Below are 19,982 nucleotides of genomic sequence, written 5' to 3'. Positions count from 1 at the left end.
ACAAAATTCAACATATATAAATTCAAACATTGATATTATTAATTGTCAAAAATTTAAACAATGGAGATCTAAATTTCGTCATTTAAGAATTCTATACAATTTTCAATTCCTTCATCCAAATAGAGGGTTAAGAGTCAAAAGTGTTAGCTAGACAAGGTCTTAATCGATCTGATGGCCCTAGTCCACCCTGCTGCTCGTGCTAATAAGGTAGTCCAGGCCAACCTTTCCAAGAATGAAGCGTCTCACACCGCAGAGTCGAAGCTCTTGTGCTATACTCTATTTGCAAGGAGAAGTTCCATCCTACGGAAGGAAGATAAGGGTCTGTTTGGTATTCAACTTGAATCCAACTTTTTAAACTCAAAAACAGAATTTGAGTCCAAAACAAAGAAAACCTGTTTGGTAGTCCTATTTTTAAACTCAAGAACAACTAAAAAACACCCCAATTTTTAAAAACAAAAAATATTTGTTTTTTCAGTTTTTTTCTAACAACCCACGAGTTCTCAAATTTTTTAAGATTTGAAAACAGTTTTCAAATTGCATACTAAACAAATTTTTGAATCTTAAAAATAGATTTAAAAACTTCTTGTTTTTAAGAAAAATCAAAGTTTTTGAGTTCCTTATTTGAATAGGATACCAAACGCCCCCTAAATTCTTTCCAGTTGAGGGGGCTTGACCAAGTGAAGAGGAAGAGGGACAAAGGGAAGAATGGGGCTTGAAGGGCTAGAAGGACCTGAACCGCCAGAGATCTCTTTACAAGCTATTGTTGGTCTTCGCACACCGCAAAGCATGCGAGTTTAGGGACTACTTGAAAGAAAAGCCATCTCCATTCTGATTAGGGACTTCTAGCTCACTGAACCCGAAGTCCTGTTTTTATTCCCTTTTTTCCAAAAAAAACAAAAAACAAAAATTATAATCCATATTAATCATATTAATCATAGTCTATATTATTATAGTACTAAAAATATTTAGGACAGTGTACCCGCCACTTTGCACCCATGACATTAATCTGCAGTAATCTCGAGGGAGAAAACTAGGGCAACAAATTGTGTAAATGAGCCAGCACTGTAACAAATGAAGGCAACTTGGAGAATAAAGCAGCTTTGAGGCTTCCAACGAGTTGCATTCATTTTTTCACATTTCATTACATATGTTCATGTACATTCTTTCGTAGTATTAAGCATTCTTCAAATTATATCCCGAACTAAGGTGGAGTAGGCCTGTGAAGCGCTGTCCAAAAGCACAAAAACATGTGATCTATCGCTTCAACGTTGGTCTCTTCAACGTTGGTCTAGTTGCAGTGACCGGTTCAGAATGCAGTTCTAAGATTTTATCAAACCGTTTCGGTAGGTTGTTTCATTATCTTTTGCTTCCTCTTTGTCTCTAAATATGAAGCAAGTTGAGCGCTCTTCCTTTTGGCCATCTCCAATTCCTTCTCTAGGTTTTCAATCTGTTTCATTCCAGAAACAAAAGGCAAAACTCAGTATCCCATTATTAAAGTAACTCAGGCAGTAAGTTGAAGTGATGTAAGTATGAATCAAAGATGTCATTTGGATACGAGTTTATACATACCGTCTGCCTCAACTCAGTCTCCTTCTGCACCTGTGCCTCACACCTGTAGCAAAAGGGTTTTGTTGGGTTCAACTCAACAAAATCATAAAGAGCCACATCATATGGCATGTGAATTCTAGCCCTACCCCCAACTAATGTCTGGTACTTGAACCTAGAGGTGTTCATAACAAGGATCTACAAATGAATTCCAGCCTATTTTATCGAATATAAAATTAAAATGATACCTCATGAAAAGTTGTATATTCTCTTCACATATCTCATCAACTGACATGGGCTCTCTATTGTCGGCAGACGTCACTACTTCCGATGACTTCTGCATTTGCATTCAACAACGTAAGAATACTTCAACCAAAAAGAAAACTAAGGCAATGATACAGAGAAATAGAGGATCCATTGTGGCCCATTCCCTTAGAAACCATCGTACACAAGACAACATTTTTTTATTTTATAACGAATGTGGTGAACCTGCTGATACAATGTTCTCCTAAAACTTCAAGTGGCTGTGTCAAAATATTCACAGTTGAGCATTTCAGGTGATTATTGGTTAATGGTATGTTCTTGTTTAGTTACTGACAAATAAGATTTTTCAAGTTAGAACTAATCCCTGCACATTGCAATACATAACAACATATGATAGTCATAGGAAAAAATGAACACTGCAAACATTTAAGACACCGAAGCTAGTGACCAGACTGTCAGCAAACTCAACATAACTCCTCAGCCATTTGGACATCCACGGTAAGGAGTTTAACCAAGAATGTCCTAACCTGCATGTGCTAGCTGTCAACTATACTAAATAGATTGGGATAACAGTGCTAAGAAGCAAACCAGAAATCACTTACAGTTCGCGAATCATTTTGAAGGACATTAGCAGAAAGGCCAGCCATAGTTTGATCCAGATGCATATCTTTTGGTGTAACTCCAACAGAAGGTTTAAAAGTCTGATCCTTCTGCAGGTTGCGTGCACCAATGGGCTGATATCCCACAAAGTGACAATTGGTTTTCCTGTCTTGTCCAGAACAATTTCCACAACTCAGACCAGTGTAAAAATACATCATTTTGTGTTGGAAAAACACATCAAACTAAAGTACACCAAACCATGTGTGTTTGTGTATGAGAGAAGGATGTATGGAAAGCATAAACGGACACTAGTAGAGCGATTGATAGTACATTGACATATTTCATGAGAGAAACCCTTCTGATGCGTAAATGTATACTACTAGATAGCACACCTAATATTCCATTCATCTATAAATGCCGAGGGAAAAATGCTTGGAATCTAAAATGGAGACCAAAGTTTGCTTCTATGGTGCACTCGTTTTAACTTTTATGAATGTCTAGACCTTCAGTGGCATCAAGCTCCAACTCATGGAGTGGAAGCTTCTTCCTTGAGACCACTTTATAATGGATAAAGAAGTATGCAATTTTCATTTTTATTTTTGGATTTAGTATTGTTTACTTCTCTTTTATGCCTGGTCTTTCTTACGTACACCCCCCAGTGTGCCTATGATATAAACCCTTTTGCACCTTTTTAATGGAAGTAACTTACCACCAGTTTCTTTTTCTTTTTTTTATTAGGACCAAACATCCTCAACACTGAAACGACAAGAGTGTGGATTGGCGCAGCTAAAATGCTATCCCTAGATTCCCTACCCTTATGGGCAAAAAGTTGCCTGTAAATTGCAAGTTAAAGTAACTCACCAGTACTCATTTACCATTTGTTTCAGCCTAGTTTCAAGACGGAAAAACAATGAAGATCTTTCAAAATCCTGCTTATCATGTGCTGGCTCTATAAAATTTGCTTCAAGAATTCCTGTAATATGTACATTAATAAAATTAAGTAAATGAACACATCCAGAACATATCTAAGTGAGAAATACAGAGTTAAAGAATGATACCAACAACACCGTTCCCTTTCGAAGAACCATCAGCTGTGACTTTCCAAAAGGGCTGCAACAATGTAAACAAACTCACTGCCTTATTAAACTAATTGGAATTACTGGCCCACAATTACACAATGCTCATCCTTATCATGTAACCAACTTGGAATCCCATAAACTTTCATGGAAGAACTCAGCTGTACAGGGATCAAAATAATCAACCGAAGTTCAGAACGCTGTGTGACTAAAAATTAAATTCTGATCTTGAACATCCATACGAGATATATTAATTCACAGCAAAAGCAACGTAAAAATCAAATACATAGAAAGTGCACTTCAGCATTATCAAAACATACCCTGATGAGGCGATTTTTATGGTACAGGTTGAATCCAGTAACTCCAAGATCAGGCGCCTCCTTTATGAATCCAATGGTTGTTTCCACTATAACCTTAAACAACGAAATCATGATTTTAAAATCTATTCTCTTCGTTTTTTCAAAACTATAGAACTTCCACAGTGACTTTTTTTCATACACTTGAGATTACTTCTCCAAAACCTCAAGAAAACTTCAGAGCTCATGAAGATTATTGCAGGGAAAAGGAAAGATCACTAGATAAGGATTGATGTTTTTATCTTACCTCATTCAATGTTGTTATCTGAGGCCTGTATGTTTTAACTTCTAAATATTTCAAGTCATCTTTAATATGATATTGCTGTATAGGTTTTCCCCTTAATACAATTTTGAAGTTCGTGAATGTTCTGAGGTACAGAATGGAAGCATATGCCTGACCAAAAGAATATGGTTGAATTAGAATCGTCTCAGTCTGTCAAACCAATAATGCTGAAAACAGAAATTTCATAAAATTTTGATAAGTTACCCTCAATGAATAGCGCATACGGTAAGATATATGGGATTGTATTTTTTGTTGTACTTTAGTTGACTTTCCACCGGCAGCTTCATCTCTCAACCGTATATCCTACATCAAACAAAAGAACCACAAATATTATGAATATTAGGATCCTCTAATCTATATCAATGAATATGTTCCCACCCTCCAACTTTTGAAATAAAGTATATGGAGTACCCTGTTAACATTAATCTATTAAAATTGTACACAAAGATAGTTTCTTTTTCATTAAAAAAAAAAATCAAAATAACATGATATACTTTTGCAAGCTTTGCATGCTTGATGTCACAAATTTTTTTGTGTATGTTCGCATTCGTACATGTTTTAAGGGGTTGAAATATCATACAAAGCACTTTTATATTCATCATCGTGTAGAATAAGTCATAAGATAAAAGGATCATCTTCAGAAATGCTGAAAAAGAGAATTATAGCCAATTAGTGGTTATCAGGGCATAGTTTAACTGAGTTGACTTAACCAGTTAATGTGGAACACTAAATCATTCAGTTATTCCGTTAAAATTCTGAAGTTCAGACATGTAGATGAAATTTTTTAGTAAATCAGTAATTCATAATAAGACAGCTCTTAATATATATAGCTAAAATATGTCCCTAAGAAAGCTTTTACAATTTACGTTCTTCTGAATAAGTATGGCATACCTCATCATCATCATCAAAACTCAGTTCATATATTCCTTCATCATTTAGCCACAAATTGTATATAACTATTCTTGTTCCATGGGCTCCAATTTCCTCAAACTGGAAAATAGAAATTATAAAAACAAGAACAAGAACAAAAACTAGTCAGGGAACAACGTATGTTGACGGCAACCTATAAAATAGTAAGTAGTGCATGCAGTAATCAGAGCCTATACATTCGGTTTTAAAAAAAGGGCAGCCTGTATATCCACTACTGTGGTTGTAGAAATGTGATAGCTGAAGGCATCATGGCATGCTGGAAAAAGTCAGTGCAGGCACTAACTGGGTGGCCTTAGGAACTTCAGATATTAAAACCTATTTCCCTATTTCTCAAAGGATATCAAAGTAAGGGCAAACCGAGCATATGTTTCTGCCTGCAACACCACAATGGGATTGTTCAAATCCATGTACCAATATAAACTCTTTGTTCTAATAGCTTAAGGAAACATGAAGACTGAAAGCAAGGGCATCTCATGCATGATAAATCTGTAACATATCCACACAACCCCTTCCAACTAGGTAACAACCATCTGAAAGCAGATACTACCAATGTACAACTTCTGTCAAACAGTTGCTTTTAAGTTAATAAACTTAGGTAGATGATGATATTTCTGTAAGAAGACTCAAATCAAATAACCTGTAGCATGAGATCCTCCTTTGATGCAAAGGGAGACCATTCTAGGATTGTTTTCAAATTAGAAGTCCAGTCATCCTGCGAGCCATAAGTTATTGGTTCAACCCAGTTTCCAGAGATGTCAAAATCAATCTGCAATACAAATAAAACTGAAGTGTTAATTGTGTACACGGATTTCACTGCAAAGTCTCAAGGAGGAAAAGAGAAGCTTGATGTTAACGGGCCAAACAATACCATTGGAACAATAACATCATCCTGTCCAGTTCTCCGGAGGAACGTATAAGATAAAAGACCAACACTCTGGGTAGCTTTGCTAAAAGACAGGTGTAAGGGGAAAGTAAGTCATAACATTGAATTTTTAAACTCAATTCTGCAAGCGGAAATTTTATTTATGTCAAGATAAAATAATTAGCGAAAAAAAATATACTATCCCATATGAGTGCGCATATATCAATCAATGAAAATTTTGGAAAAATCACACAAATCCAAGCTAAATGCATACACAACCATTAGGTTTAAATCGTAGCTTCAAGTCGGAACCTTTAGTTTCATGAGGTTGTTCGTGTTAATCAACCATATTTGGGCATATGGTTGTAAATGTGTGTGGATGTAGTGGAAAAGAAATATGGTAAAGGGTGGGAGTTGATTGCCTCAGCTAGTTTGACAGGAAAGTAAATTAAAAAGAAAAAGAAATTAATAATACCCTGCGTGAATTGCACGGCTGAAAACAATGACATCAGCACCTAGCCGCATGGTACTTGTCTTGAATCCATTACCATCTGAAATGTAAAAGCTGTCAGACGGCAAGATGAACAAAAACATGCAAACGCTTGCAAATATTTCTTTAGCATAAACAAAACAAATTCTAAAACCTAGCTATACATGCAACTCCTTGAAAAATAGTCCAACAAAAATGACATCGTTGAAAATAAACATACAGAATCACATAACTGTGCAAATGATATACTGACAAATCAAGCCAACAGCTAATGAAACAAGAAGATAGGTATAATTACATTGCCCAATAGTCGTGTTTGCCTTCTTAGTAGAATAACCCAAGCTCATGCATTTGCGCATACCTTCAGGATCCATTCCCCCACCATCATCTGCACAGAAAGCATCACCATTTGCAATTTTTCTTTACTGTTTAAGAAATCACATATCAACCACAAATTAATAAACTTAACAATTGAAGCCATACCTTGGAAAAGTAAGGCTGGGGAGTTATCTTTCACAACATCAATTTTATCAACTCTCACAAAAGTTGCACCATTTTGTACCTTTATTAAGGTAGAGAAAAAAAGAAGAAGGATTTAGTGTCTTACTTTCCTTTTTCTTCACTTTTGGGTGCATAACACATATAGAAAGGCATAACAGCATAAGCTAAAGCTCACCTCATCAACAGCATTGTCCAATAGCTCAGCAATGGCTGCAAACAAAAAACAAATAAGCAGAAAGAAAATTGACTGAATTAGTTGAAAATTAGGAAGAAACCCAATTTCGCTAAACATGTAAAGAGGAAGAAGAGCTTACCGCCAAAAGCCCATTTATGCGAAGTAGCATTGGAATGAAGAAACTTGGGATGGACACGGGCATGCTCCAGCTGCCCTTGGGAAATATAGGGCCTGGCGGTGGGTCCCACCGCATAGTCGCCGGCTTTCCAGAAACTACGAGAGTCTAGGGTTTGACAGTTGGGAGCCAAGGGCTGTTGCTGCGGTTGAGGTGTGGCTTGCGGCGGTGCTCCGGTCGACGAGGCATTGTTGTTCTGGTTCGGTGCTCCGACTCCGGCACCGTTATCGTCGTCGCTGTCTAGCTCCACAACAGGGATGGCTTCCTTCTCTCTTTTAGGCGCCATTTCGAAGGCTCTCGCTTTCACAGTAGAGGAGCTTCACTTCTTTTTTTGGCATGCTCCCCAGCAGGACAAAACGCACCGTTTTGGAGGCGAAAGAGGGTAGTTTGGGCTTGGGCCGGTTGGTGAGGGCCATACTTACTAACCCACTAACCAAACATACCAAAAGCACCACAAACACGCATTGTCTGATTTGGTTTGAAGCTTGAAGCATCGCTGGGTGCTGCTGGGCTCATTTTCTTGACGACAATTCCATTGCCATTCAAAGGTACTCTGGTTCTCTTCCTCTGTCTCTAAGATTTGTGTTGTGATACTCTTTTTGCTTTTAGCTACGGTTTCTTCAACCCCTGAAGTTTTCCTGACAGTTTCTCTTATTGGGTATCTAATTTAGGGTAAAAGCAAAACATGTAGGCAGTTGGGTGATGCCTCAAAGTATTTTTATGGTTTAAGTTAGCTAGAAATGCAATTAAAGATGTTGAATTGGAGTTAATAAATGCTAATCGTGTGTGTGTGTGTTCCAAAACTAGATGAATATAGCAGACCAGGATAAGGAAGGAACAGTTGACTAGCTTCTGAATTTATGTTTGCTCCCCGAATAAATAATTTTTTGAACATTTTTGTGATATGGTGAAGAAATTTCTTTTGGATCTTACCCTTATGATAGTAGGCGATTTCCAAACCAACGAAGATATTATGGCATTACCGTGTCCCATAACCTTGTTGGAATAATGGAAAATCTCTTTTTTGAACAAGAGGAGTTAATTGTAAGAGTTATCTTTGACCGCATGCCATTTTACATAGGAGAAAATAGATTACTACAATTTGATAATGGGGCAATCTCTACTGTTAATGATTTTTTGATAATAGCTTTTCCCGAATTTAATTAGAGTTCATAATGTGTCATAATATTTGGTTGCAATTTGTTTTATGATCTTCTGAAATATGCTGCTTGTTGGAAAATATTGTGTTCTGTTTGGGAAAGAAAGCATTTCTTTTTATCTTTTGGACAATGCATTTGTAAATTCTCTGTGTAAGTGAACTTGGTGCCTTTTATTTTGGAAGCACCTTTGCATTCCGAGCCAGATTTGTGAAAAGTATCTAATGTTTTTGAGGCAACTCAGCAGCTTCCAATTTTGGCAATGGAAACAAGTGCAAGCCCTGAGCACAACTTGATGATCGATGGAAGTGCTTCACCAACTCTGCAAATTGACCCTAGAAGAGCCCGGTTTCCATGCTGCATTGTGTGGACACCCCTTCCAGTTATTTCATGGTTGATTCCTTTCATTGGCCACATTGGCATATGCAGAGAAGATGGTGTGATTTTGGACTTTGCTGGGCCCAATTTTGTGTGTGTGGATAACTTTGCTTTCGGAGCAGCGACTCGCTACATCCAAATAAGCAAAGAAAAGGTATATGCACTCTTCATATCTGAACCCTGATTTTGGCTTCTATGTAATTACCCTTTATAAACCTGATCCATTACTGGAGAAGTGTGCAATTACTATAACCCTGCTTCATGAGCAGGGACATGCCTATATACCTTGATTTGGTGCAATGAGTAGATGGGAGCTGCTCCCTTAGTCCAACATTTTCGTTTATGCATTCACCTGCTATTCCTGTCTTAATTTGTGTTCATTAAAATTTTGAAAAGCAGTGTCACTCTATTCCCAATCCATCTGTGTGTCAAAGCGAGGATCAATACAGACAGGATGAACCCGGAAGAGACATAATGACATGGGATGATGCACTTCGGAAGGGCACACAGGAATTCCAACACCGATCTTATAATATTCTTACCTGCAATTGCCACTCCTTTGTAGCCAACAACCTAAACAGGTTAGGCTTTTGTTCTGGTGGGTGGAATGTGGTGAACCTTGCAGCTCTGATTTTCCTCAAGGGTAAATGGGTGAGCACGGCATCCATGGTGCGGTCCTTTTTACCATTTTTAATAGCATTCGGTCTTGGAGTTGCATTTGCAGGTTCAACCTTCCTAACTTACTTAGGATTCTTCACGGCCTTTCTTGTTGGATGGTTTCTTCTTGGTACTTACTGTTTCAAGAGTTTGATCCATTTGTAAGATTTCTGTTATTTGAAGTCAGTCATACAGAAACCTGGGTTACTAGAGATGTGTGATTCATGTGTATACAACAGTGGCATTTGCCAGCTACTTTGTACATTTTAAATAGCCCCTGATCATTCCTGTTAATTTCTAAGTGTTTGTTTCCTCCTAAGAAGGCATGTGATCCAGGAATTGAATGCTGTTCCAATTTTAAACTTTATAGTTTCTACTTTTATGTTGGTTTCTTGTATTTAAACTCTGCTTTGTCTCTCCAACAGATCGAAAGCTTCTGTTACTATGTTTACGTTTATTGGCATTCTCATTATTTCTTAAATAATTAGTTAATTAGTGAGTAGGAGAATTAAGATTTGAATTCCATTAGCAAGTCTCCAATGAATCAAACGTGCATTCGGACCTGACAACATTCAAACGTAATCATGTTTGGTAGGATAAACACTATTTACAAATTGGGAGATTCACTATTATACTCAATATTTTGTGAGATTTATGTACCGTAAATAATATGGATTCTACTAATAAAACATAGCAATCTTAATGGCATGCAACAAATCAAGATTGGATTTTAGACATAAAAGGTTAACCAATTAGCCCTTTACTACAAAATTAAACGATATTTTTTTAAAAATTATATGAGAGAACTTGATTCGATTGAATTAAACCATTACTTTGTTTGTTACCTTACAAGGAATCCAACGATTAACTTATCCTAATCCAAGCTCATTACTCCATTCTTCACAGCTTGATTTCACCCAAAAAGGCACTAAATCATTAGTTTGTCCTCCGACAACAATGATGGAGTCAAACGTGGGCTTGAGGATTGCCCTACCCACAATGCGACAATAAGAACATAACTTCTTCTTTTTTCCACGTTCATTCAAATGACTCTAGAGCTGTCCAAATTACATAGCAATGAAATGAAATGAATCTAGAGATATACCAACACATCAAGCACAATCAAATCACATGATATATTAGGTGACCACCATACCTTGTTTGTCCGAGTATACCTAACCGGATGCCCTTGATTCTTGCAAGTCAACAGTCGAAGTCTACTCTATCAACGGTTATGATTTAAAGATCCACGGATCATATTGTGGGCTAGCACACAATACGTCCACCTAACAGCAGCACTACATTACGCTCGCATTACCGTACGTCCATTTACGTTGCATGGGAACCTCCTTTTATACACCGTCCTTATCGATCGTGGCACATTCGTAATTAAACTGAATACTAAGGCCAATTGGGCAGTGACAAACAACTGCGGGTTATCCTTTTCTTATTTAGGCCAGTGAGAGAGTCCGAAACCAACATAAAAAAAGCGGACGCGTTTATTCTGTGTGGTATTTTCTGTTTGTTTCTTAAGAAAATTGTAGAGAGCGAGAAAATAATGGCAGCAGAGGAGGGACAAGTTGTCAGTTGCCATACTCTCGATGCATGGAACGAGCAGCTCCAGAAGGGCAACGACTCCAAGAAGCTGGTATTTTATTCAATTGCTCACACCCAAAAAAAATAAACAATTTTTTTCATATATATATATATATATTTGGTTTGCTGTTTCTGGTTTTGGGTGATTGGGTTAAATACTTTTAATGAATCTGATTAATGGGTTTTGTTTGGTTTTATTTTTTCGTATGAAAAAGAAAAAGATTTGGTTGGTTTTCGCTTGGTCTAGATTTATGTACAAAGCGTAAAGATTTGGTTTGGTATGCTTCATAATCCATGCATGAATGAATTAGCCTGATTGCTGCTGTACCTTAGGCAAAGAGGTTCTGTTTGTTTGAATTTTGAATTTTCTTTTGAATTTTGTGATTCTTCCATGGAAATTATGAAGCCCTTGGCTGGATTCGTTCTTGGAAAACATGTTGGTGAAAGCTGTTTAATAAATTGGCTTCGTTTATTTAGCATTTTGTTCAAATTCAAGCGTCTTTTGTTTCCTTTGTTAAAAGTAATATGGAACCTCTTGTTAAGTTTTGTTCGACTCCACTCCACCCTTTAGTGTGTCCTTTATTTGATCATATAACAAGTTCTTAGGAGAAACACTTAGATGAAATAGGATAGCTTTGCTATTTCCGGGTAATCATGGTATGCTATGCGTGATAACTTTTTTACGTGACATTATAATAGCAAAACAGTGTTATCCCTATTTTATATAAATTTTTCTGAGTTAGTAGACGCACAACTTTTCTTTTAGCTTTTTTATTATCTGGAGGAAACAAACTGCCAAGGGGCATATGTGTTCATTCTTCAATATTAAAAGAAAATTCCAGCTCAAAGATAATATTTTCCTACCACGTTTATTGCGTTTGCTACGTTTGTAAATCCAAGAATCCTAGGTTGAAAACGACTTCTTTGTGCTCCTTTTATTGATAAGGGTATATAGTGGTGGAACTACATCATGTTGTCTCTCTGACTTTAAGTCGTTCTCTGTTTTTTATTTTCACCCTCCTGTTACTTTTTTGTTTTGGTACCGACAAATGCCTCTTGTACCGTCAAGTTTCTTTATGAAGCACTTTTACTTGTAAATGTTTTTATTATAAAAATATTGAAATTTTCATAAGAAATCGAAGCACATAACATATGCTTCTCTAAAAAATAAAACACATCTGTATTTTTCTGCTAAAAGCTATCAAAAGTGTTTTTTATTATCAAAAAGTACTTTAAGCCCTTACAGAAACGCTCCTAAACATGTTATAGGTTGAACTCAAAATATTTTCCTTCTCAAAGTAGCAGATGTGCCACTAGGACTAGGCTTCAAGAGGCCATGGTGTAGTCATAAAAAATAGTCATGATGGGACAAGGTATATATTATATACATGCATGCGCATCTGTAATTAATGGAGGGATAAGGTTTTTGTTTTACTATTCACATTTTTCTCACAGTAAAGTTGTATTGTATTCTTTTACTTCTTTCTCATGTTCTGAGATCTTCAATCAAATGCAGATGGTCATTGATTTCACTGCTTCATGGTGTGGACCATGCCGCTTCATCGCACCATTCCTGGCAGAGTTGGCTAAGAAACTGCCAAATGTCATATTCGTAAAGGTTGATGTGGATGAGTTGAAGGTAACATACAAAAATAAAATGAAAATCGCTCTTTCTAAAAGTAAAACTTATTTTAGAATAAACTCATTTGCAAGTGAATTTTTTTTATGTTTTTTTATGTTGCCAGTCTGTGGCTCAAGACTGGGCCGTAGAGGCAATGCCAACCTTCATGTTCCTGAAAGAAGGGAAGATAGTGGACAAAGTGGTGGGAGCAAAGAAAGACGAGCTGCAGCAGACTATAGCAAAGCACGTTGCTGCTGCTTCTGCTTCTGCCTGATAACTTATGATATAATTTGCATTATATGCCTATTTATCTTAAGACTATATATGTAGCAAAAGCACATGGCCACAGGACCTTATTAGACTTTTATTATAAGTTATGACCCCTTTCACTTGTTCTAAGTCTTGTGTGGTATTTTTCATATGGGTATTGCTACATAAATACAATTCTATTTAGCTCATTTCATGGTTTATGGTTGCATTTTATGCAAATCTATGAAGTTAGCAGATGACATGCTAGTTTGGCATATTGTGAAAATTCCGTATAGTTGCGGTAGGTAAGTCCATAACTTGAAAGGGACTTAGGATTCATGAGTACATGATCTTAACCACTTGAGCTACAAACCCCTTGCCAGTTTACGAGTCTGGTGTGTTTTTACTTCTACTGTTGAAAGCACTATCATCAAGTCGTAAATCATGGGAGATTATTTGCTTTTTCTACTTTCCCTTTGATAGAGGATTTAAAGAATATGCCATCAGAGACAAAGCCGAAGTAACACAATGAAATGGACAACACAAATCTCTCACTTTTCTTTTCATTCCTGAACTGCACAGTAAACAAATGGTCATACTAGGATCCACTCCCAACATGAACCTTAAATACCTAATTAGTTCTGGGGCATCCTTTTTCCCCAACAACAGATGAACAGTAAATCATTCAACAGAAAAACACATCACTTCCCAGTGCCCATATATCCCGTTAAAAGGCCGGGGACCGGGGCTTGACCCCTAGGGACCAAATTGTAGGACCCCAGGTTTCCTACCAACTCACCTAAGTAACAAGTTCACTACTTTACACAACTTCATTAAGCTCACTTAAATTAACAGCTAATTGCCTTTTGGCTCCAAACATAGCTACTACTCTTCATCAGAAAGAAAAAAACTATGGCACTCCACCTAACTACATTGCTATCTCGCTGTACTTGAACTCTTATTCTTCTTTGCTTGCCTCTCTTGCTGTGGTGTATAATTATGGGATTAGGTGCAACAATTATGGTATGTTATTTCACACTTTCATTAACCCCTCGAATTGGGTTCCACGGTCGTTGAAACTATGGGAGCACAAACAGCTTCAACTGACAGCCGCTTCAACACCTTCGGACATGGATCTCCGAAGTTGCTGTTGGATATGGTGACTGCACATCTCTGCTTCCCTATGCACTTCTGTGATCACCACAAAAGAAGAAGATAGAACACAGTTAAAAAGGAGAGGGTTAGAATACTAGTACATTATGAAAACCAGAAAGCATTGTTAAGCACCTTCTGTAATACAGAATATGATGTGGCGGCATGGCAAGTTCCTTCTTGGTAGCTCCCACAGGTTCCCAAGGGTGTGCCGAAGCTAGCGAATTTAATGGAAGAGATAGCCTGGCCTGGGTTACACCGTAAATGCACCTTGGGACTGTGGAAGTCTTCTGCTTTTCCATAGCTTTCAATGTGCCAATTCTTTATTGTTGGGTGGTATTCGGCGACCTCAGCACAAACACTGCTCACTGATCTCTTTACTAGAGAAATTCTTGAGGGATCCCCTCCAAGTTCCTCAAAAATTACCAACAGATTTTGCATTGGTTTTAACCAAGACCGAGGCACATGGTACCTGAAAATGAAATCCACGTGAAATTGAAGGGGAGAATTTGTTTGCTGAGTAAAGCCACGAAATGTTTATTCCATACTTTCATACTACAATTCATGTTATAAATTTTCATCATAGGGTTACTTACACTCGTTGTGTGGGTTGGCCACAACCCACTTGACACTTTGGAGGCCTAAACCCTCCAGCATAACTGCAACCATTGCAATTACCATTAGCAAATGCAGTCCAGTATCTCCCAATACTCTGCCCATTGATCCATATTTGGCCCTTTCCCATTCCTTCCATGTCCAAAGCCAATGGCTCATCCCCTTCAGGTGCATTGAAAAGAGTCTGCAAAGTTGAGTAAGGGAGTTTTAATAATTCAATTCCCTTATTTTCCATTACAACATTGAGTTCAATTTCCTTTGTGGCCTACCTTGTGCCAAGTCAATGGCTGCTGTTTTTGTGCAGCTAATGATCCACGCATCCAATCAACAGAGGAAATAGAATTTGGAGATACAAGATTCATGGCTTCTCCTTTCAGTCCAACCTGTTAAAGTACCAGGGATAAGGGAAAACGTTCCTTTGAATATAAATAAAAAAATTTGATTTCTAAAGTAAGATCGCTTACCTGGTATGTCCACTTCTGCCATGACAAGTCCCATTTTCCCTGGTCTAGTCCATGAAGTGCAACTGGGCCAAGGATTCCAGTATTCCATGCCTCAAAGTGGCCCCCCACATTCTTCAACAAAAAACAATAACTTTAAGTCAGGAAGTAAAGAAGGAAAACAAGAAGAAACCTCACTACCAAAAGTCAGGTTTGTGTAGAATAGTAATGAGGTTTTCACATCTCACATTCACAATTAAGGATTGGCGGATCCCTTTCACTAGACCACAAAGAGTACTTTGATTGGTCCTTACAAATTACAATATCTTCTCTTTTTTTACCATTGTTCTTGGGGGATAATTCCCCCAAGACTACAATAGCCTGAAGCCAATTTTAATCTAAGGTTTGAGCTGACATACTTCTATAAGGTTAACTGTTCATTCATTTCATGACTGCAAAACAGATTCCTCTTTCTTTTGTACTAGGTTCACTATTACTCAATATAGAATATGAAAAAATAATAATCGAGGGCAATGGAACTAACTGGTAATCCAACAGCTACACTCAGCAGTGCGATTCTGTTTGTTCCTGCATGTAGATTGACTTTGCCAGTATATGTGAACCTCCTACTCTCCCTTGTTCCGAAGGAAGAACCTGTAATAATACTTGTTAAATTTTTTACTACTAATCAGCTAGGGGATATCCATGCAATAAAAAATGTACCTGAAAGCTGTCCATTAATGAAGATGTGCACAGCATGGCCTGTTGATTGAACAATAAGGGTCGGGAGTTCACCTCCACGCAGGAAGGACTCAGATGAGCCAATATCAACACTGCAGGCACATTGAAACAAATACGATGCTTTAATATCTATCTTTCAGGTCTTTCTAAAGCTCTCACATCCTTACTTAATGTTTTTTTTCCCTCTCTGGTCACAGAGTCAGGATATCACTGAAGGCATATGTAACACTGTCCTGAGGCATATTTGATTGTTGCTTATGTCTTATTTCAAATTGCATATTAGGTACTTGCGATAGACCAAGATGGTCAAATCAGAACATTTTGCGATAGACCAAGATGGTCAAATCAGAACATTCTTTTGAAAGGCTTTCTAAGAATTCATTGCTAAATCATTTTTCTGTGAGTTAGAAATACTTCTGAGAAAAACAGACCAACCGTGGAGAAATCATGAGATGGTGATAAACAAAAGAGTTAAGCTTAGGAAATTCTCACCTCGTTATGTACCACAGGTAATCAGTACTATCCCTTGTGACATTTATCTGTTCCAAGAGACCAGGAGCGGTGATTGTTGAGCTGTCATCCAGAGAAGTAATATCTTCATCGTAACTCTCCCATGATAACATCTGAATATTTGTTGGCAACATTTCCATTTGCGATGTTTGAACTCCAACCTGATGAGAAGGAACAAAAAATGACTTCATTTTAAAACTTTAAAACCTTTCAATGTTACAAGAAAATGAAACAAAGGAAATAAAGATTTGTGTTCCTGAAAGTGCGGTCACAGATTCTGTCCGAATACACATATCACAGTCCAGAATTAATACCTTTGCAGTGTTAAAGACTACATTTCTGCAATCAGGAAGGATACTGATGGACCAAGGAGGCAGGTTGTAGTGCATGTTATTAAACATCACTCTTGCAGCTGACTTGGAATCGTGGTTTGAAAGAAATGCTGAACAATCTCCTGATTCTGAAGTGTATACATAAGCCTGAAAATGGCAAAAGATACCTAGAGTTTAGCAAACAAGAATAACTCATGCAAATATAAAAAGCTAGTTTGAGAAAGAGATGAAAACCTGTTGAAAATTCCCCAGTGAAGTGATGATAGGATCGGCTGAAACTAAAGCACGTTCACACATCTTAATAGCCCTATGAAGCTCCTTTAGATGACCGTACTTTGGTTGCCTGATTAAACCTATCAAGTTTTAGGGTTGAGCAGTTAGCTATATTATCAAAAGTTCAAAACTTACATGCAGTGAACTGGTATATCATTACACACACAGATATCAGCTTGCATAAGCAATTACTAGCAAAACTCATCATTTTGTGGTTGTAATATTTGAGATAGACTGATGGATGCTGAACATCAGTGCATGTTCAGATCATCAGATACACCTAAAAGAATGCAACCCAGTAACCCATTTAACTCATTATTTTGTGGTTGACACCTCTCTCTCTCTCTCTCTCTCTCTCTCTCTCTCTCTCTCTCCCCACATAATAAATCAAGTGGAACTCATGTCACTCCTTGGAAAGAAAGCTTGTAAGTTTTGGTTCTTACCATATTCATCTAATGGAGCATCATAGTCATAGCTGGTAGTGATGAAAGGGCCCCCCGCTGTGCGTCCAAAATTAGTACCCCCGTGGTACTGTTTCACAATGAAGCACAGGGATTCAGTTTTATATAGGTTTTAAAATTTCACATTCGTAGCCTCAAAATAGAAGTTAAAGGAAACTGACCATGTAATAATTAACAAATGATCCTCCTTTCTGTATGAATCTAGCGACTGCATATGCTAAATCCTGAACTGGTCGTTGGTGAATTGGACCGCCAAACTCCGAAAACCTTCACATTTTTGTTGAAGGAATGAGTGAAAAGGATGTATTTTCATTTGTAGCAAATTAACAAACAAGCATAATAAACATACCAAGCAAACAAGCATAGTAAACATACCAGCCACTCCAAGCCTCTGTCCAAATCGTAGGCTTGTAGGGTTTGTTGGGAGCGAAAGAATCACAGTAGAAACCGTTACATGTGTTTATCTGCCACCATCATGCACAAAACATTTCAGCGACCTCTCCGCAAAAGATGGAATGAAACTAGAAGAGATCTCTTTAATAAAGAGTGACGACACATGTCACACAACTCTTTTTCTCTTTTTTTTCTTTTTATGTTCAAACAAGTCACACAACTTCTTTAAGAACTCAAGAATCAGTAACCCATTGCGGGAATGTTAACTAAAGGGGAAATGCAGAACAAGACAAGCTAAGATCTGCAGCACAAATAGTTTTAATTGCTCACCACTGGATCTGGAGCATCTTCTTCCTTGCACATCACCCACGGCACCCCAGTTCCCAACCCAACAGCCATATTTGCTGCCCAAGTCATGTAATTATGGCCAGCCGCTCCAAATAACTTACTCTGTGCTCCGTACTCATTCTCAATCTGAACCAAAGGAAAAAAATTAACAGATTTCCTTATAACTTGACTCAAAATAGTTTAATTTACTGCCAAAAATGAAATCATAGAGCAAAATGGAATATCCAAAAGGCTCATATACCTGAGAGAGAATGATGGGGCCACCTTGGGATTCAAACAATTTTTCACTCTTCATCAGTCCCACAATCTTTTCGGTGAACCCTTGCATTGCCCTCTGCAACACCAGAAGTTGTACATTATAAAATTATACTGAATATATCCCAGCAAGCTCCCTAAATTCTTCTTAGACAGGTTATGCAACATAATTAAGAAGATACTGTAAGGAAGATTAACCTTGAAAGGCTCATTGTCCGTTCTGAAGCTGATGCCCGGAACATACTTCAACCAAACGGGAAACCCCCTAACAGTCACAGAGTCAGAAAAGTTAGAAAATTTGTGTCAAAAAAGAAAAAGGAAAAAGTGAAAATCCTCAAATGCAAAACAAGAGCCAAGATAGTTAGATCGAGAAGGAAAAAAGAGAGAGAGGGAGTACCCAAAATTCCATTCAGCACAAACATAAGGCCCAATGCGAAGGTGAGCATAGAGCCCTGCTTTCTGTATGGTCTTGAGGAATCTCACCAGATCGTACCTCCCTTTAAAATTGTACTGAAACCCCGCACAAACACAGCAACATGCATGATTAGAAAAGAAACTAAAAGGCAAACAGAGCACAACAAAGTAGAAAACTTTGAATGTAAAATGAAAAGAGTCAGTGAAGAGTACATTGCCGGGAGAAGGCTCATGCACATTCCAGAATACATAGGTTTCAACCACATCAAGGCCTCCATCTTTTGCCTTCTGTATCAGATCTTCCCACATCTAAACAACCCACAAAAAGAACAGAGGGAAAGAACACTATTTTATGAAACAATTGTTAAAATGGAAGACAAGTGAAATGGCAAAATGGGAAAGATTTGGGTACCTCAGGAGTGCTTCTGGGATAATGTATTGAACCGGAAATGAGGATTCTTCTTTGCCCATTAATCACAATGGCCCTCCTATCGTAGGTGACAGTACATTGGACAAGCTGAAACCCCAAGAAGCAAACCAAGCCCAGGAACAAGCACAACTTGGAAACTGAGTTGGTTTCCATGTTTTGCCTTTTCTCTCCGTCTCTCTATCAACTCAAATGGTAGACAGAACTCAAAGCAGAGAATGAATTGTGAAATACAGAGAGAGAGAAAGAGCAAGAGCAACTAAGAGTGTGGTGAAGCAGCAAGACCAGCAGCAACAAGGTCCATTCACTTTGGTGTCCACACTCACAGGCCTGAGACTCTGAACTGAGCTATATAATATGTGTATATATATAAATTTGGTCACAGAATAAAATAGGAAAATACAGAATTGTATTTATGATTTTTTGTGAATAAATAAGGTAGAGTTACACATGGACCTCTTTACCAACTTTGGGTTAAACGTTTGGTTTGGAGTGAACCTGTATTTATTACTTGTGTAACAGATACAGACAGCTTGCGCTCCTTCACAGTTCACAAATCACCACAAGTGTCAAGGCTCATCTCTGCGTGGCTTCAGGCTACAAATGGAGTGGAATTATAACCTGTCAAACAAGCGCAAAAAGGTAAAAGGGAAAGGTAAATGTACCGAGCTTTGCATATACGAGTTTAGCCAAATTCACTAAGGTT

At 37.7% G+C, this 19,982-nt stretch overlaps 4 protein-coding genes across 5 annotated transcripts; 2 read left to right on the top strand and 2 right to left on the bottom strand.

Moving 5' to 3' along the window:
• Positions 1–919: 919 nt before the first annotated feature.
• LOC117635813 (protein MICRORCHIDIA 2-like) lies at positions 920–7,577 on the bottom strand. Its single transcript, XM_034370181.1, has 17 exons — positions 7,222–7,577; positions 7,083–7,117; positions 6,890–6,968; positions 6,705–6,794; positions 6,392–6,467; positions 5,923–6,001; positions 5,692–5,820; positions 5,016–5,114; positions 4,329–4,427; positions 4,089–4,235; positions 3,806–3,898; positions 3,468–3,519; positions 3,271–3,382; positions 2,412–2,574; positions 1,794–1,882; positions 1,570–1,612; positions 920–1,447 (listed from the first exon to the last, which is right to left on the bottom strand). The coding sequence occupies exons 1-17, from the start codon at positions 7,541–7,543 to the stop codon at positions 1,331–1,333; spliced, it is 1,824 nt and encodes a 607-aa protein (XP_034226072.1). The 5' UTR covers positions 7,544–7,577; the 3' UTR covers positions 920–1,330.
• Positions 7,578–7,704: 127 nt separating this feature from the next.
• Positions 7,705–9,852, top strand: LOC117634369 (protein RTE1-HOMOLOG). 2 transcript variants are annotated; one of them, XM_034368452.1, is made up of 3 exons: positions 7,705–7,805; positions 8,662–8,946; positions 9,192–9,852. In XM_034368452.1, exons 2-3 carry the CDS (start codon positions 8,677–8,679, stop codon positions 9,612–9,614), a joined length of 693 nt encoding a protein of 230 aa, XP_034224343.1. In that variant the 5' UTR covers positions 7,705–7,805; positions 8,662–8,676; the 3' UTR covers positions 9,615–9,852. The 2 variants fall into 2 exon arrangements, with proteins under 2 accessions (XP_034224343.1, XP_034224344.1); XM_034368453.1 differs by having other exon boundaries at positions 7,712–7,805; positions 8,659–8,946.
• Positions 9,853–10,919: 1,067 nt separating this feature from the next.
• Positions 10,920–13,124, top strand: LOC117634670 (thioredoxin H-type). The gene is made up of 3 exons (XM_034368854.1): positions 10,920–11,097; positions 12,562–12,684; positions 12,791–13,124. Exons 1-3 carry the CDS (start codon positions 11,008–11,010, stop codon positions 12,938–12,940), a joined length of 363 nt encoding a protein of 120 aa, XP_034224745.1. The 5' UTR covers positions 10,920–11,007; the 3' UTR covers positions 12,941–13,124.
• Positions 13,125–13,451: 327 nt separating this feature from the next.
• LOC117633806 (beta-galactosidase 3) lies at positions 13,452–19,909 on the bottom strand. The gene is made up of 19 exons (XM_034367588.1): positions 19,262–19,909; positions 19,063–19,158; positions 18,833–18,945; positions 18,634–18,700; positions 18,422–18,514; positions 18,163–18,306; positions 17,815–17,903; positions 17,601–17,706; positions 17,422–17,509; positions 16,940–17,058; positions 16,688–16,852; positions 16,356–16,534; positions 15,846–15,955; positions 15,667–15,776; positions 15,147–15,257; positions 14,952–15,065; positions 14,664–14,866; positions 14,203–14,539; positions 13,452–14,106 (listed from the first exon to the last, which is right to left on the bottom strand). The coding sequence occupies exons 1-19, from the start codon at positions 19,430–19,432 to the stop codon at positions 13,960–13,962; spliced, it is 2,562 nt and encodes an 853-aa protein (XP_034223479.1). The 5' UTR covers positions 19,433–19,909; the 3' UTR covers positions 13,452–13,959.
• Positions 19,910–19,982: the final 73 nt, after the last annotated feature.

The sequence above is a fragment of the Prunus dulcis genome, chromosome 7 (assembly GCF_902201215.1).
Source record: "Prunus dulcis chromosome 7, ALMONDv2, whole genome shotgun sequence".
NCBI lineage: Eukaryota > Viridiplantae > Streptophyta > Magnoliopsida > Rosales > Rosaceae > Prunus > Prunus dulcis.
Note: the sequence above shows the minus strand (reverse complement) of the source record. Positions and strands in the feature narration are given on the sequence as shown.

Coding starts and splice junctions, on each gene's coding strand:
- LOC117634670 (XM_034368854.1), top strand. CDS start 11,008: ATGGCAGCAGAGGAGGGACAAGTTGTCAGTTGCCATACTCTCGATGCA. Junction 11,098..12,561: donor GCAACGACTCCAAGAAGCTG/GTATTTTATTCA, acceptor AATCAAATGCAG/ATGGTCATTGATTTCACTGC. Junction 12,685..12,790: donor TTGATGTGGATGAGTTGAAG/GTAACATACAAA, acceptor TTATGTTGCCAG/TCTGTGGCTCAAGACTGGGC.
- LOC117634369 (XM_034368452.1), top strand. CDS start 8,677: ATGGAAACAAGTGCAAGCCCTGAGCACAACTTGATGATCGATGGAAGT. Junction 8,947..9,191: donor TCCAAATAAGCAAAGAAAAG/GTATATGCACTC, acceptor TTTGAAAAGCAG/TGTCACTCTATTCCCAATCC.
- LOC117633806 (XM_034367588.1), bottom strand. CDS start 19,432: ATGGAAACCAACTCAGTTTCCAAGTTGTGCTTGTTCCTGGGCTTGGTT. Junction 16,853..16,939: donor CACTGGGGAATTTTCAACAG/GTTTTCATCTCT, acceptor TGCCATTTTCAG/GCTTATGTATACACTTCAGA. Junction 14,867..14,951: donor AGCCATTGACTTGGCACAAG/GTAGGCCACAAA, acceptor TCAACTTTGCAG/ACTCTTTTCAATGCACCTGA.
- LOC117635813 (XM_034370181.1), bottom strand. CDS start 7,543: ATGGCGCCTAAAAGAGAGAAGGAAGCCATCCCTGTTGTGGAGCTAGAC. Junction 6,002..6,391: donor AGCCGTGCAATTCACGCAGG/GTATTATTAATT, acceptor CCTGTCTTTTAG/CAAAGCTACCCAGAGTGTTG. Junction 2,575..3,270: donor CAAATGGTAAATGAGTACTG/GTGAGTTACTTT, acceptor TGGACAAGACAG/GAAAACCAATTGTCACTTTG.